General features: G+C 46.5%; 2 protein-coding genes across 5 annotated transcripts in view; both read right to left on the reverse strand.

Moving 5' to 3' along the window:
* Tbc1d30 (TBC1 domain family member 30) overlaps positions 1 to 8,577 on the reverse strand; it is a 45,013-nt gene extending 36,436 nt beyond the window's left edge. For 3 of the 4 annotated variants that reach the window (XM_036170050.1, XM_036170049.1, XM_036170048.1), the window contains exons 1-4: positions 8,152 to 8,577; positions 4,192 to 4,253; positions 3,158 to 3,223; positions 1,034 to 1,159 (exon numbers count right to left, since the gene is read on the reverse strand). In XM_036170050.1, the coding sequence (XP_036025943.1) occupies positions 1,034 to 1,159; positions 3,158 to 3,223; positions 4,192 to 4,253; positions 8,152 to 8,323 (426 nt within the window). In that variant the 5' untranslated portion in view covers positions 8,324 to 8,577. Of the gene's footprint in view, positions 1 to 1,033; positions 1,160 to 3,157; positions 3,224 to 4,191; positions 4,254 to 7,852; positions 7,905 to 8,151 lie in introns of those variants that run through there. The other variant, XM_036170051.1, reaches the window with a different exon arrangement.
* Positions 8,578 to 13,327: 4,750 nt separating this feature from the next.
* LOC118570903 (TBC1 domain family member 30-like) overlaps positions 13,328 to 16,802 on the reverse strand; it is a 30,426-nt gene continuing 26,951 nt past the window's right edge. The window contains exon 3 of the mRNA XM_036169638.1: positions 13,328 to 13,437. Coding sequence (XP_036025531.1) covers positions 13,328 to 13,437 — 110 coding nt within the window. The remainder of the gene's footprint in view (positions 13,438 to 16,802) is intronic.

Consider the following 16,802-nt stretch of genomic DNA (forward strand, 5'->3'; position numbering starts at 1 on the left):
TCCGAGGATCCTAATCCTCGTCTGACTTCCATAGGTACCAGGAATGACAGTGATACCCCAGACACACGCCACAAAGCACGCAAACACAGAAAATAAGGTAGTGTTTTTTGAAGGTGCACTGCTTTCTCTCATAACTTAAACAGAAAGGGACTATTTCAAATATGAAATCTTGTCCTATGCTGAAATTCCAAATAAAGCATTAAAACGTGGATAACGCAAGGGCTTGGGCATGCAATGTGCAACGCCAAGATTTTTTTTTTTTTAATGTTCATTTGAAACTAACCAAGTTAGATCAGAAAGTAGCTCATTTTAGTTCCCACTTCCTCTTTAAAAAAAAAAAAAAAAAAAAAAAAAAAAAACGGATTTAAGTGTGCCAACACATTAGCCATCTTGTGGTGGCCAAAATGCAGATGAGACAGCCTTCCTTTTCAAATCCCGGCTTAGCATCCCACTGGGGAACACTCACAAAATCAAAGCCCACGTGCCCGAGCCTTATGGACAAGGATTATTCTGGTCCCAAATGAAGTCAGCATTGTTGGCTCTTAGTATGAGATTCACAGCCACAGCTGCCCCCACAGCGAACCTGAACTGAACGCTAAGCCACCTGGTTTAACGAGGATCCATCAGCCAACCTAACTATCTATAAGTTAACGTTTAGACTAGCAAAGGTTCCAGTGAGAGCCAAATGTTTCTAATACGAAATAAACTCACCTCTAAATTTCCCAGTCCGGTGACTTTAATGTAAAAGTACAATCGGTATCCCTGACCCATACTAAAGAAAAAATAAAAACTCAGATCCAAATTTGATATGAATGGAAGCTCATTCACATTTTCCTCTTACTGGCAACACTGACATTTATGAAGGCAAGGCACAGTCACGTTCTCCATACAAGAGCTACTGATGGATGGAACGAGGAGGCAGAGCGTGTGTTCAGACCTGGAGGCAGAGTCATTTGATCCTCTGTGGAGGAACCATTGGGCCCTTGAGTCCTTTCCGCTACACCGGAACAGGAAGCCAAGCTCAGGGGTTTACCTTGACTATCTGGATCCCCATTGAGTCGTCATCCGGATTACTTCTCTCGTTGAAAGTGAGGCGCATGGTTTTGGTCCAGTCGATGGCAATGCTGTGCAAATAGTGATCTGCCAAGGTCAGCCAAACCTAAAGGGATGCAGGAAGAAGATCTAAGCGGATGTCTGGCTGCCATTAGAAAACCAGAACAGCATCCAGGGAGGGTTAGAACTGCTCCCAGGCCAGGGCTAGCTCTGTCTACAAGTCCAGTTGGCTGGACTAAAGTGAACCCTGGGGGTCTTTCATTCTCTCCTGTAATAAATATTTGTTGTGTTCCAACTATGTGCCAAGTAACAATCTAATCATTAGGAAAGAAAATAACCAGATTTTTTTTTTCATTTTATTTCAGTTCATTGAGTAGGCTGTATGATTCCATGACCTCATTTTACTTAATTCTAATTCATTCTCTCCTTCAGGAACAGCTACTTGGTCACACATGGTCAGTTTTTTCCCCCCACAGAGGTCTCTGCCTTAAATGCCCTCCCCCACACACACCCTCCATACACACAATTCTGACAGATGGATTCCCAGAATGAATAATTTTTTCAGGAGTCACTAGATATTTTTATTCCTTTACCTGACACAAGATAATCTAATTCTGAAAAATGAATTTCATAAATCCACATTAATATTCACTTGAGAAACACTCAATGTTCAAATTTTAATGTTAAGATTACATTTATAAATTAATAACCTCAGAGTACATTTCAATCTTCAGTATTTGAACATAACTTGGCAAGAGCAGCATTGATTAAAAATATCTGCATCCAGACTTTTATGCATCAGAATCCTGCTCAAATGCCCACTGGATACTTCTGCGTTAGACACATATCAGACATCTCAACTGCAACAGATGTCAGACCAATTACCTCACCCCCTACCACTCCAACTACACACACACATACACACCTGTTCCTCCCAACCCCACCAATGGCAACTCTACCTTTCCAGCCACTTGGGCCAAAATCTTGAGGTCATCTTTGACACCCCATGTACGTCCGATATTCAATCCATTGGGCATTCATCTCAGCTCAGGCTTCTAAATACACCCAGAATAACCCTTCTCACCAGCTCCAATCACCACAACCCTGACCCTTTTCTTGCCTGAATTATTATAGTCTACCTGTCTCCTGGTTTGTACCCTCACATCTCATATGCTCAAGGCAGCAGACAGAGTCGCCCACCTGACCAGCCTGATTGGAACTTCCTGATGCTCACGCTTTCATGGGCTGGCTCGCTCGTGCTCTCTGTCTCCCTCCCTCCCCCCCCCCCTCTCTCTCTCCCCCTCTCCCTCCCTCCCCTCCCTCCCTTCCCTCCTCTCTCTCCCTCCCTCCCTCCTCTCCCCCCTCTCTCTCCCTCCCTCTCTCTCTGTATCTGTCTCTCTGTCTCTGTCTCTGTCTCTCTCCCTGTCTCCCTGTCTCCCTCCCTCTCTCTTTCTGTATCTTTCTCTGTCTCTCTGTCTCTGTCTCTGTCTCTGTCTCTGTCTCTGTCTCTCTCTCTCTCTCTCACTCACACACACACACACACACACACACCGAATAAAGAACCTTAACGTTTCTACCGCTCTACCGCGCAGCGTGCAGTTCATGACCTAGCCATTCACAGTGCCTCTAGACCCACCCCCTTCTACTACTTCCCCCACCCACCACCCACCCCCAGCTTTATGAACCTCCCACTACAGCCTCTTGTGTCTCTGAGAAGATGCCCCCGGTGCCTTCCCCCAGGGCAGCTGCAGGTGGCTGATCACTGCCTCCTTGCGGGTGGGCTACTCACATGTCACCTTCTGTATAAAATTCCACCTCCTCATCCCTCGCCTCCCACGCTCTGCCTCTTTCTCTGCTTTACGTCTATCTATAGCACGTATCGCTGTGTGACACACTGTATTGGATTCACTGTAAGTTCTATGAGGACAAACTATTCCATCTGCTCATTTCCACTGACGCATCCCTCGCACGCAGAGCATTAGCCGGCACAAAGTAATACATATCCAAACGCATGATTAATGAAGAACACACTTTCTGATGTCCCAGACATTTTCATGCACAGAGTGATGGTCCTTTTGTATTTTAGCCCTGTGAACCCACTTACCTTTCTCCTCCATTCCTTTGGGATCCCTGTTGATAGTCTGGCAACTGCCTTGAGAGCGTCATACCACTAGGACCAGAGAGAAATATTAGAGAAGTAACAATACAGACCCAGAGCGGCACTTTTCAGGCTTCCTCCATCTTGACATCTGTGCTGGCTATTTTTATGTCCACTTGACACAAATTAGAGTCACTGGACAGGAGGGAGCCTCGGTTGAGAAAACGCCTCAGTAAGATCTGGCTATAGGCAGGTTTGTAGGGCATTTTCTTAATCAGTTATTGGTGGGCCCAGCATATGGTGGGTGGTGCCAACCCCAGGCTGGTGGTCCTGGGTTCTACAAGAAAGCAGGCTGAGCAAGCCATGGGGAGCAAGCCAGTCAGCAGCACCCCTCCACGGCCTCTGCACTAGCTCCTGCCTCCAGGTTCCTGCCCTGTCTGAGTTCCTGTCCTGACTTCATTTGATCTTGAACTGTGATGTAAACTGGATTAACCCTTTCCTCCCCAACCTGCTTTGGTCATGATGTTTCGTCACAGCAATAGAAACCCTGACGAAGACAACATCCATAGTATGTGAGAAAATTGACACAGCACCCTAGGACATGGGGCTTCTCTCCACCAGAAGTTATCTTTCTGGGGACTAACTATCCTAACTAAACACACCTGTTGCCCCTATGGCCCCAACAGTTGGGACAGTCTGAAACAAAAGGACACACACACCATGGGTTAAAGATCTGTCTGTGAGCTTTTCTATTAATTTACATTTTGTGGTTTCTGAAGTGAACCTGTAACCGTGTCCACCTAAATTTATTCACTCTTGGTATCGCTTTACCAAAAATTGCGAAGTTTTTCATTGCAAGTATAAAGCCAGGCCACTTATGCTTTCAAAGTTATTTTATTACAAACTGGGGGAAACTGATATCTCTTGTGCATCAAAATAGATGTGAATATTTTCATACTAAGGACATATGACAATGTGCCCTGCTGGTATTCCCAAATTTAAAAAAAAAAAAAAGTCTTAAAAGCCAAAAGCAAAGTTACCTGCTGAAAACCATTTTGGCCTAAAGATGGCTCAAGTGTGAACTTCAATTTTGTATCAACTCCTAGAAGAAAATTAAGTGGTTGTTATTTATGGAAATTATAACAAAGTTATAACAACACTTGGTTCTACTGAATTGTGTTTAAAATTTTGTAAGTGTTTTTTACTAAATTTTAGCCAATTTCATTAAAATTAAAGTATATTGATTTTAACTTTTAAAAAATGGCCTAAGACAATAAAATGGAGTTTGAAACACTGGATGGTAGTAACCTCCACAGACGCCTAGGGTAATGCCAGAACAAAACCAGTTACTGGCATCACAGCTAGAGCCACAGACCTCCATTATCTTTGGGTCCTACACTCAAACTCCTTAGCCTGCCTGGACCCCAATCCCCTTATCGCTGAAGGGAGGATGGCAGCGACTGGCTGTCAATCTCCTCACCTGGGCCACTGGCAGTTATAAAACACAGAGGGTGCTTTCTCCACTCACAGAGGGTGTTTTTCCTGCCACACTTACATTGACTAAGACAGTTAAAGAAACTTCAAGGGCTGGAGTCCAGGCTTGGCAGTACATCAACTTGTAGTGGGTAGCCATCCCAGCCTTGGCCTGGAAGTTCCAACCCCCATTGAGGCTTCAGTAATGGTCATGCCCACAAGGCGGGGCGGAGGAAGAAGCTGAAGACCCAGGATCGAGAAGGTCTCTCTTGGTTCCGGGACCCTGGATGCTGGAGGTAGACCGAGCAGAGTTCTCCAGAGAACACTGCCAGACTGCGCCAGACTTTTCCCAGACCCTGCAACCTATCCCTTCATTTGTAAGTTACCCCACAAAATAAACCTCCCTTTTAACTACGTGGAGTGGCCTTAATAGTTTCACCAATATCAACTATCTAGCATGTGTGAGGCCTTGGGTTCCATTTCTGACACAAGGTGGGGGTGGGGTACTTCACTGGCGCATCAAAAGCTGTAATATACCATCACGGCACTGTGAGTGTGGCAAGGAGGCAGAGCTGATGCCTGGTGTGTGCAGGGCGCTGAGATAGAGTCCTAACAGTACAAATTAGACTCTCTCCATGTACCTCTTTCTGTTTGCTTTGATTTGGTTATGCCGGGGATCGAACCTAGAGCCCAGTACGTGCTCTTCATGGGCTACACCCTCCCTCACCTCTTTCTGCTTCCAGAATGATTTACTATAGCAATTCCATTTGATGACTTCCACTTATTTTAATTCTGTCTTAATATTTACTGATGATAAAAATACATTTATATATATAAATATAAAGTTTATATCAAATATATTAAACTCTAGAACATAAACTAAAGATAGGACTAAATTCCAATCCTAAGTAATCTACCACTTTAATTTTCTTTAATTTAGATCCCAAATCTATGGAACAGAAGTGAGGAAGTACATTAAAAAAAAAAACATTTTTATTACTTATATTTAGCCTATATTCACAATTCTATAATAGAAGTGTGTGTTGTTATTGAAGAGAAATTCTGTAACAATTCTTATCTGTGTTTAAATTCTATAAAAAAAAATATCAAATCCAAAAATACGCTCTATTCTTTTCCTACCACTTTAAAATCATTTGATAACATAGTTTGGTTTTTGAAGACAGCGTCTCATTACTTCACCCCTAGTGGCCGGAAACTCACTGTGTAGATTAGATTAGGCTTGTCTTCACTTCCTGGATCTTCTAAGCACAGGGATTATAGGCAGGCACCATCATCATGTCCAGCTTTAAGTTCTGTGTGTGTGTGTGTGTGTGTGTGTGTGTGTGTGTGCACTCAGGTGAGTGTGACTACCTGTGTATGCATGTGTGCAAGTAAGCATGCACATGGGGCGTCTTCCTCAATTGCTTTCCACTTTATATTTTGGCTCATAGTCTGTCACTGTGGAGCTCACCCATGCTGCTAAACTAATCAATAAACTCCAGAGACGTGTATCCATTCCCCCAATGCTGGAGCTACGGGCTTACACTGGGCAGTTTTTGCATAGTTTCTCGGGGTGCAAACGCAGGTCCTCATGCTTGCATAGCAAGAGCTTTGCCATTAAGTCATCCCCCCCCCAGCCCCTTCAGCCAATGTTTAAAAAGACTTATTGCTTACAAGTTCCAGGACCAAGAAATGCCAAACATTCTCAATAAATACTCAGAAAAATTCAAATGATGGCATGGTTGCCACTAAGAAGTAGAGTGTAGAGTACACATATTAAAAACCTCTCAACTTACACCACTTAGATATTGGCATGGGTTGGAACACTTAGAGGTTGGCATGGATAGGAACAATCTTCAGGACTTTAAAAAAAATAATAAAGTGGCCTTTTAAAATGCATACATTTGGAATCAAGAAGCAAGAAAGACATGTCTGGTTTGCCCAAGGCCATGATGGCAGCAGGTAGATGGTGGTGATGTTGCTGTTCTCACTGAAGATGATGATATGGAACCCTGTACAAGTAAGTTTTCTGAATACATGTATTGAGAACTAGATTTCCCGTCAAAAATTCAGGGCATCCGATGATGATAATACCTTGACATTTCAAAACTTTAAAATCAAAACCATGTTATACCTGGATAGATGATTTTCTTCTCCAAGAGAATATTAATTACCCACTGATTCCCATCTCTGAGAGACAGTTTAACCAAGCATGCCTCCAGTTCCAAGCAATGAAATGGACTTTATAGAGAGGGTGCTGTCCAGGTCTGGGGTGCTGAATGCAAGCGCTTATTATTATGATTCCTGCTTTATTACAAAAAGACCAGGAAATTCGGCCCCATGGTGACTTTCCCAGTGTGCTTGACCAAATACACTACTTTGACTTGGGAGGGCCACTTGCTGGGAGTATACCAATTGCTTTCCCGTGGTTAAACCCCACTGGGGCTAGTTAGCCAAAACCACAACTATTTTCTTCTGATCAAAAGTGAGTCAGGTTTTAAGTGGAATTGATCACTCGCCGCCCGCATGCAAAGGCTTAAATCGGGTCATTTTCACGCTCTTTTCTTCTAAGTGAAACGAGAGGAGAGGAGGTTTATGTTTCATCTGATAATCACAGCTGTTCCGGATTCAGAAATACAAAACACTGTTCAACGTGGGAAGGAGATTTAAAGGGAAAAAAAAAAAAAAAAAGGTAAAAGAAGACAGTGAATAAATACTACACTCTCTGCAATTAGACACTCCGATGGGGGAGAAAAACAAAGAAACCACGAGGTTTGGAAAGGCAGGGAGACATTCCACCCTTCGGGACCCAGTGCCTGGTCAGAATCTGCAGCGGCTGGGTGACAGCGGGTCCCAGAAGAGGTTGGGAGGTGGGAAAGGACAGTACTGTGGAGACCACAAACTGCGAGCAAAAAGAGCTGCTCCCTCTGCGGCCACCCCTTGCCAGAACCCTCAGCGCCCAGGCGCGGGTGCCAGGGCCAGGCTCTTAAAACCCTGAGCAACGATACCAGGTGACCGAGCTGGCGCGGAGATAAGCGGAGCCTGGGGAAGCTGGGATGTGTAAATACAAGATGATGGTAGGGAGGGCCTGTTCTCACAAGGCCAGGAGGGCTCCTGGACCTTACCTACGGAAACAAGTCCATGCCCTCTCCTACCCGGACACAAACACACCACAGGACTCTCGAGAAAACATGCACTCGATCGAGATCGATCGTTCGCAGTCGCTACCTTTGCTTCCGACCTGCGGGGTCAAGGCCAACCCACACACCTCTTCGGAAGTCTGGCTTCCAGGGAGCCCGAAACACAATAGGTGACGCAGCCTGGGCTGGAGGGGGCGGCCTTCCTCACTTTCCCCACCACGCACACACAAGCACGCACGCACGGAGGCCGAGCGCATAGGCCGCGGGGTGGCTTCTGCAGGGCGGCGGGCGGTCGGTGCCCTGGTGGCCGCTGAACGCACCCAAGCCGGGGTCCGCTCCCATCCCTCCCACCTGCACCCCAGCGCCCGTCCGCAGCCCGCGCCTCACCCGGCTCCAAGGTGCAGAGCAACCGGGGCGCGGTCCGCGAGATGCAGCTGCGCTTCTTGAGCACATTGCTCAGGATGGTGCCCACGCCGCCGCCGCCGCCACCGCCGCCGCCCTGGCGCTTCAGGCATCGCCCGCCGCGACGCAGGGAGCCGGTCAGCTTGTCCTGCCGCATCTGAGAGCCGCCGGCGTCGGCCTCCCGGGTCCTCCCTGCTGCGCCGGAACGACTCCGCACGCAGGGAGGGCTCAGAGAGTCCAAGCCGGCCAGGCTCCCTGGCGAGCGGCGAGCGAGCGCGCAGCAGCCGGAGTTCCGGAGACTAGGGGATCAGAGGGACACGGCGGGAGCAGCGGAGCTCTCCGAGACCGGCTAGGATCTGCAGTGCGGAGCCCAAACGGCTGAGACCAGAGCGGGCTGGGAGGGGAGAGGGAGGGCGGGAGCGAGCGCGCGGGCGCGCAGAGACGGAGGCGGCGCCTCGGCACCCAATCCCGGTGTCAGCCAGAGCAGGCAGGGCGGCCTGAGTCCCGGAGCCCTGAGCCAGCTCGGAAGACAGAAAGCAGAAATAAGGCAGGGGTGTCGCACCTCTCCTAAGCCTGGAAGGGCTGGGGGGGGGGGGGGGCTGTGCAGGTGCTGACACCTCCAAGTGCCCCCCTAATCTGAGCAGCCAGGGGAAGAGGCGGGGAGGGGGGGGGGTAATAGAGAGGGAGGGACCCGCAAGGCTGGCTGTCCACGGAAGAGCAGACCCTGGGGCGGAGAAGCTGGCAGATGGTGACCTCAAGCTTCAGCCCAAATTATGTTCATGACTTTCCTAGTCACTTAGAAGGGCAAAGAACCATGTTTAATGATAATAACAACAACAGCAATTTAGTTCTTCTTGGGAAAAGGGAACCCTAAGAAAATGTTCCCGTGGAAGAAGCAGTTTTTAAAAGAAGTGTTTCCGGGAGCGGGGCGAGGCCAGGTTCTTAATAAGAAAATATCTGCCAGACTTAAAAAACTCCGAAGAAACTTGAAAGGGTGTAATTTTGAGTCACGGCTTTGGAAGGTGGGTTGGTGAGAAGGAATAACTATGCAGGATTGGCATCTTGGCAGTCACCAGGACGGTGACATTGAAGGTGGGGGATCACCCTCATGGGTGAAGGATGATGGCCACATCCTGACAAGTTCCATCCAGCCTGAGGCTACCAATGTGGGCAGTCCACCATGAGCTGCTGTTGGAGGTAGCAACCCTGGGGAAGCAGAGAGCCCAGGATGCCAGCAGTACCAACCTGAATGTGGCTCTGCTAGGTATGCAGCAGCCCTCATCCAGCCCTCTACTGCTTTCCATCAGTGTCTAAGTTGCCCTGACTGGCCTTGAACTTGTGATCCTCCTGATTCAACCTCTTGAGTAGCTAGTATTACAGTACTATACTCCCAGACCTGGCTTGACTGATTATTTTTTTCCTCTGCCTATAATACATGTAAATATAAAATCATACGATAGCCAGGTATGGGGATGTAAAGGACCCCCCCCCCATCTCTCTTTATGGACTCTTCAAAGTGCCTTTTTGTTGCATTCTTTGATTCTCAGCTTCCAAATCTTCCAGCGCTCTAGATAACAGCAAGTTTGCCTTCATCATCATTAGCAGACCAGACTCAGACTTCTTAAGCCCTCCGTTGACACGCCTGCTCCACCACCTCTTTCCTTAGGACCACAGAATGCCCTTCTGGACAACCTCAGCAAAGTTCTCTGGGAGTACTGGTCAACCTCTCTGGACTACTAGTCAACCAGCTAGCCTTCATAAACACCCTGCGAGCAGAAGGATATTTCTACCAACTCTATTCTCTCCTTTCCTTTGCCAATGAGACAAGCTGGAAATCACCTCATCTTTTCTTCCTATGGAAATTTCAAAGGCTTTCGGCAGCTCCTGCAAGTCACTGATCTGGTTCCACAGAGGCTTTGCCATTTTTCATTTCCATGTGGAACCAAGTCAACACTTGCCTACTACTTAAGACACAGTGTTTGTCTTAAGACCTGAACTCCAGAGATCTAGTACATTTTCCATCTGAATGTTTTCCTCAGGAACAAGACAATGGCCCACAACTATTTCCACCATGATTTCTTCATAGCAAGTTCCAGGCCATCCAGGGCTACACAGTGAGACCCTATCTAAAAATAAAAGAGAGAGAAGACCGTTCCTTAGCAACCCTTTGAGATATAACTTGCGAGTTACCAAAATAGAATGTATGGCTAGTGCTAAGACACTTAATTGTGACGCTCCCTTGGGAAGCCCATTCCACACTTGAGTATGTCTCATTCTTTTCCTAGGCATCCCCCCACCTCTTAACCCACATAATTAAAATCTATGTGAAGCTTTTCATTTACAAACTTTTACTCTCCTTTGAAAAGCCCACATCCATACTCTTGGGGAGGTTGTGCATTATTAGTCCTGAACATCTTTCCTTTGCCTAATCTTTCTGTTTAAGATCTATATTGAAATCTCTTTTAATAAACTACAACTCTGCTTCAAGAAACCAAAAACTGTTTCATCATCTATCTGCTGCTTCAGTGCTTCCGAACTAGCGCTAACCACCATTGCTATTACCAAGGAAAAGCCCTCCTTAAAGTACAACGGGATATTTCCCTTTCAAATGCAGGGGGATGGGAGAGCACAGAGATTTTTTTAATTTGGTCATGTTTGGAGGAAAAAAGTAAATTTTTAAAACTATGGGAGGTCAGTGAAAGACCCTGTCTCAGAAAACAGGTGATGGGTTCTGATAAAGAACAACTCCAGAAACAGTCTTCTATCCTCCACATATACCTGCACACACATGTACACATGCACATACATGCCCACACACAAAAAAAATTTCAAAGGAAGGAATAGAGTAGACGCAAGGATGGAACATTTGAGATTCCTCTAGATTTGCTTAAACAGGCTTGACTTTGAAATAATGCTTATTAAATGCTAATAAACTTGAGCCCTTGAATGAAACTCTAGAAACAAATTAACATAAATGAACCTAACTGAACAGACCATTTACAGCACAAAAGCATAAGAAAAAATTATTGTACTTAGAGCAGGGATATATACTGAAAGGAAAAATAGAACTGAAATATCTTAATTTTACTCAGTAGTTAACAATATTGGTGTTTTAACTCATGTGCTATAGAAGAAAGCAAATAATTACTGTCAAAGGGAGCCAATATTATATATAATTACATAATCAAAGAAATTTATTTTCCTTAAAATACTATGTAACTTTTTTTTGAGACAGGATTTCCCGATGTAGCCCAGGCTAGCCTCAAACTTGCCATCCTCCTGCTTCAGCCTCCTGAGCACTGGGGTTAAAGGTATGTGATACCACATTCAACTTACATGTACTTCAATTGGAAATACTAGTATGAACTCACCTTTGTCCTCAAATATCAGCTTGCCTGCTGACTCTCAACCAAAGGGCAAATCCCTAAGCAGATCCCTAAGCAGAACTAAACATCCCAGAACTCAGGGTATGGTGACTAGAACCCATTCTCCACTAAAAGCAGCAAAGGCTTCCTGGGAAAATGACAGAACCAGAAAAAAAGCTCATGTGAGCCTGGGGCAGCATCTTCATGTGAGCCTGGAGCAGCTTCATGTGAGCCTGGAGCTGTATCTTCATGTGAGCCTGGGGCAGCATTCATGTGAGCCTGGAGCAGCATTCATGTGAGCCTGGGGCAGCATTCATGTGAGCCTGGAGCAGCATCTTCATGTGAGCCTGGGGCAGCATCTTCATGTGAGCCTGGGGCATCATCTTCATGTGAGCCTGGAGCAGCATCTTCATGTGAGCCTGGGGCAGCATCTTCATGTGAGCCTGGGGCAGCATCTTCATGTGAGCCTGGGGCAGCATCTTCATGTGAGCCTGGAGCAGCCTTCATGTGAGCCTGGGGCAGCATCTTCATGTGAGCCTGGGGCAGCATCTTCATGTGAGCCTGGGGCAGCATCTTCATGTGAGCCTGGGGCATCATCTTCATGTGAGCCTGGGGCATCATCTTCATGAGAGCCTGGGGCAGCATTCATGTGAGCCTGGAGCAGCATCTTCATGAGAGCCTGGAGCAGCATCTTCATGAGAGCCTGGAGTAGCATCTTCATGAGAGCCTGAAGCAGCAGCATCATGTGAGCCTGGAGCAGCATTCATGTGAGCCTAGAGCAGCTTCTTCATGTGAGCCTGGGGCAGCATCTTCATGAGAGCCTGGAGCAGCATCTTCATGTGAGCCTGGAGCAGCATCTTCATGAGATCCTGGAGCAGCATCTTCATGTGAGCCTGGAGCAGCTTCTTCATGTGAGCCTGGAGCAGCTTCTTCATGAAAGCCTGGAGCAGCTTCTTCATGTGAGCCTGAAGCAGCATCTTCATGAGATCCTGGGGCAGCATCTTCATGAGATCCTGGAGCAGCATCTTCATGTGAGCCTGGGGCAGCATTCATGTGAGCCTGGGGCATCATCTTCATGAGATCCTGGGGCAGCATCTTCATGTGAGCCTGGGGCAGCATCTTTATGAGAGCCTGGGGCAGCATCTTCATGAGATCCTGGAGCAGCATCTTCATGCACTCAGGGAGAATGGGGTCACTTCACAAGGGCACAAGAGCCACCTCAACAGGCTCCTCTGCTGATGAACATGAAACAACCCCAGGATCAAAAGTGATCTCTGCATTTGACTGAAGAAACACTGGACATCTCTTACGTGCTTTCATAACGCTATTCTGACTATTGGGTCCGGGGTCTCACAATAATGGGGAACAGACCACCAAAGTCTATTAAACCAGAAGCCATCTTTATTCCAGGGGGAAAAAAAATTAAAAATTAAAAAAATAATAATGAAACACCACAGGGTACAAAAGCTTATCAGCTAGCTGAGACCACAGCCAATGTTGGAATTCTGGGGCTGTGGCAATGGAGATGGGCACTGACCCCCTTTTAGAGTGTAGGCACAAGGTGCATGCTAGGAGTCACATAGAAACATCAGGTATGAGGTGCATGCTAGGAGTCATAAGAAATGACTATTAAAAATTAACTTTGGTACAGGTAGTGAGTGGTTTAAAGTTAACCCCCAGCTGTTGACAGAGGAACTGGCTGTAAAGAGTTAATCTTTAGAGCTGATAACTATCAGTTTTCATCTCTTAAGCTTATAACTTTATATTTCTATATTCCTGGACCCTTCATGACTGAGTCAGGAAAAGGAGTCATCCCCCGTAACTCCGGCATACTTCTCTTGTCCATGCATCGGGGGCTTTGTGAAACACTCCCGGATTTGAGGAGACAGTCCGAAACGGTGTAACTCTAAGAATGAAATTTAGAAAACTGTTAACAAGAGTTTAGCAGCTAATGCAAACCAGGCTGATGTGCTGGATGAGCCGTGTGGTTTCACTGTCTGACCGAGAAATCTCGGAAAGTATCTTTTATAAGATGAAATCAGGGTGCCCTCCAGATTTGCCTCAGATTTCCCGGGCTTCTTCAACAAGCTCAGGTACGGAGCCTTACCCTTCACATGCGTTTATACGGCACGCATTCATTATCCTTCAGTTTTCCTTAGCCATCCGTTCTCTCTTGGTGATGCTAAGGATTATAGTAAGGGCTGATGGTCTGTGCTTAGCTGGCCAGTGTTTCAGAGGGTTAATGTGCTCCCGAGGCTGGAGACTGTGAACTGGCAGGAGCAGGAAACTCCAGAAGGGCAAGTGTGCAGTGTGCAGTGAGTCTTGCCTTCCAGAACTCTCCTCAGCTCAAGCCTTAGCCTGCTTTGTGTCTTCCTTTAACAAAGGATGCTATTCACAATGCACCTCCCTGGGCCAGCGGGAGAGGCAGCCTCATGGGCCAAGAGGAGGAGCCTGTTGTGTGGGAAGGACACCCTGCACCCGAGGCTGTATAACACATGCCACTCAGGGCACCCCGCACCCTTTAGCTCAGATGTCACGTTCATCAGGCAAACCTCTGATTATCATTTGGCTCCAGAAAGGGCTGCTGCCTAGAAGGGGATGTCCCGACCATGGCACACGGTGGCTGCCACCCCTGAGTTCAGCTTAGCAAGCTGGAGGCCAAGATTCTGGGCTGGCAGAGATGAACCTTGACCTGGATTGGGGTATGGGGCAGGTCAGGGCTGACAAAAGACTTCTCTCTGAAATTCTTCACAATACTTGTCTTCCTCATGGTGGAGGAGCTTACTTCCCAAATGAACATTCCATTTCATTTCTTTCAGATTACAATGGAAAAGGGGGAAGGGAAATGGGGGGAGGGCTTCCTTGAAATCTTTCTGTTCTAAAATTGCATAAAAGTTAATAGCATGCACGTGCATGCGCGCGTGCATGCATGCATGCGTGCGTGCGTGCATGCATGCGTGCGTGCGTGTGTGTGTGTGTGTGTGTGTGTGTGTGTGTTTACTACTATAGCAATAAATAGCAAGGGAATAAAACAATATTATTTTGTTTACATTGGGGAAGGATGCCAAGACTGCAAACTTTTGTAGCAAACAGATAATTAAGTTAGTGCTAAAATATAATACTCTAAAAGTAGCCATGGCACAAGCCTGGTATTACACTTATTATGTGACTCATAGCTTCTTATTTCATGTCTGGGATATTGTTTTCCAAAAGCAAAAGACGTCATTTGAAGACAACTCAGAGAAAACAAGCCAGTGTGGCCTTGGCCTGAGGCTATCGGCAGCAGGGCCAACCCATCATTAGTCTCTAACTCATCAAATGACCCTTCCCACCAACAATGTCAGTGAGCTGCCATGTGAATAAAGCACACCTTATAACTAACTGGAAAAGTTATGATTTCGGCTGAACATGGGGGAAAGCTCAACAGAAACTGTATGCTGGGTGAATTGGACGTGATATAGGAGGTGAGGCAGAAGGATCCCAAGTTTGAGGCCAGTATGGGCTACAGAGCAGGTTCTGGGCTAGCTTGAGCCATAAAGTGAAATCTTGTCCCAGAATACTCCTTCACACCACATGAGAAAGTGTCCCTTGTATTGTTAAGGAAAGGGAACATTTTGCGGAAATGCCCTGAACATCTCAGAGCTAGAAACTCTGAGATTGACCAGGGAATTAAGGACCATTTGCTCACAGGGTACTCGGTGAATCTCTCAGCCTACCTGAAAACAAATTTTGTCATGAATGGGTGAGACAGGCAAGAAGTCTGAAGGAAAGGCAGACCCAACACCAGGAATAAAAGCCATGTCCCACAGGGCTCCCAAAAAGGAATTAGGTAGAGCTGAGACATTTCTGATTTCTTATTGCTATTTTTGCTTAACAGCAAAATCTCAAAATAAAAAGGGCCTACGTGTTCATCCTCAGGGACATAACCAGACTGGTGCTGGCAATTACCAAAGAGAAAGAGCCCAGGAAACCTGCTGCTAAGAGAACAAAACCACGGGGAACCAGGCTGCTCTGGGACCCTGGGCTTGGATCATCCCCAGGGCTGCAGCCTACCAACGGCTGGCTGCATGGCTGCAGAGGTCCCTGGCAGTGGCTTACAAACAACCAAGTCTCTGCAGGGCACAGAGGTCCTACAGGTCATCATATCTTCCCTGGCAGTGGTTTATGAACAGCCAAGTCCCTTTGGGGTACAGGGGTCTCACAGGTCATCATATCAGAGGCATCTCATGTTGGGCAGCTGATGAGTACGCACATATTGCACTCAAGCTTACTGAGAGCAAAGAGGAACTTGCCAGCATAAAAAACCTGCTTCTTCCTTCTCCCTTCTCCTTTCAATTACTGATAATCTGAAAACTCCTGAATGATCAAAAGCAAATGGTTCTCCATGTATGCTTCCCAAGAAAACAGTTCAACGCACAGAGCCAACTAGAGCCAACTGGAGCCTCCAAGACTGTGAGCAGAAGAAACCTTTCTCTTTACGTATTAACTTTCTCGAGTGTTTTGTTACAGTGAGGGAGAGCTGGCGAACAGAATACTGGTCGCCACTTCCCTGGAAAGCTAATAATCGCCTCAAGCCTCCTGAAAAGTCATCTTCCTAAGTAGTTCCTTCAACTCATCACCCAGGACTGAGCCCTCATACGGTGATGAACATCAGAACCATGCTCTTCCATCAAAGAGACAAGGGGGCAGAATGACGGGGGGAAGTGAGGGGGGGGGAGAAAAAAAACTACAATTTCCTGACACGTCTTATGACGCACACGGAACATTTTACTTTCCTTTTATATGATTTTTCTCGTCTTGGTCATAAAAACGGTTTCTCTAGTTAAACACAGGCATCCTTTAAGGCAATTGGGTGTGGCTTTTGTATTCAGTGAAATGCAGAGAAAAGACATCATCACACTCAGAACAAATGCTTCTCAGAAACATTCTCTTCAATAAGATTTAAAACACACACACACACACACACACACACACACACACACACACACACACACACTCACTCCCAAGCCTAAATCCTACCTAAACAGCCTCAAAATATCTGGAAGAAGTACTTTAAGAAAAATAAATCCCTTTTCTTTATAGATCAGATGTTCAAAATTAAAAATAGCACGAATATCATCATTTCATTCATAGTGCAGAGTTCACGTTTCTTCGTATACCGGAAGTACACTCGAACCTTCTGCAAACCAGGAAATGACTCGCCTGGCAAGGGCAGCCGGCTGGTGAAGGAGTGGCCGTGAATGACCAGATTTGAAGCCCGCTCCACAAGAC

Source organism: Onychomys torridus, chromosome 20 (genome assembly GCF_903995425.1).
Source record: "Onychomys torridus chromosome 20, mOncTor1.1, whole genome shotgun sequence".
NCBI lineage: Eukaryota > Metazoa > Chordata > Mammalia > Rodentia > Cricetidae > Onychomys > Onychomys torridus.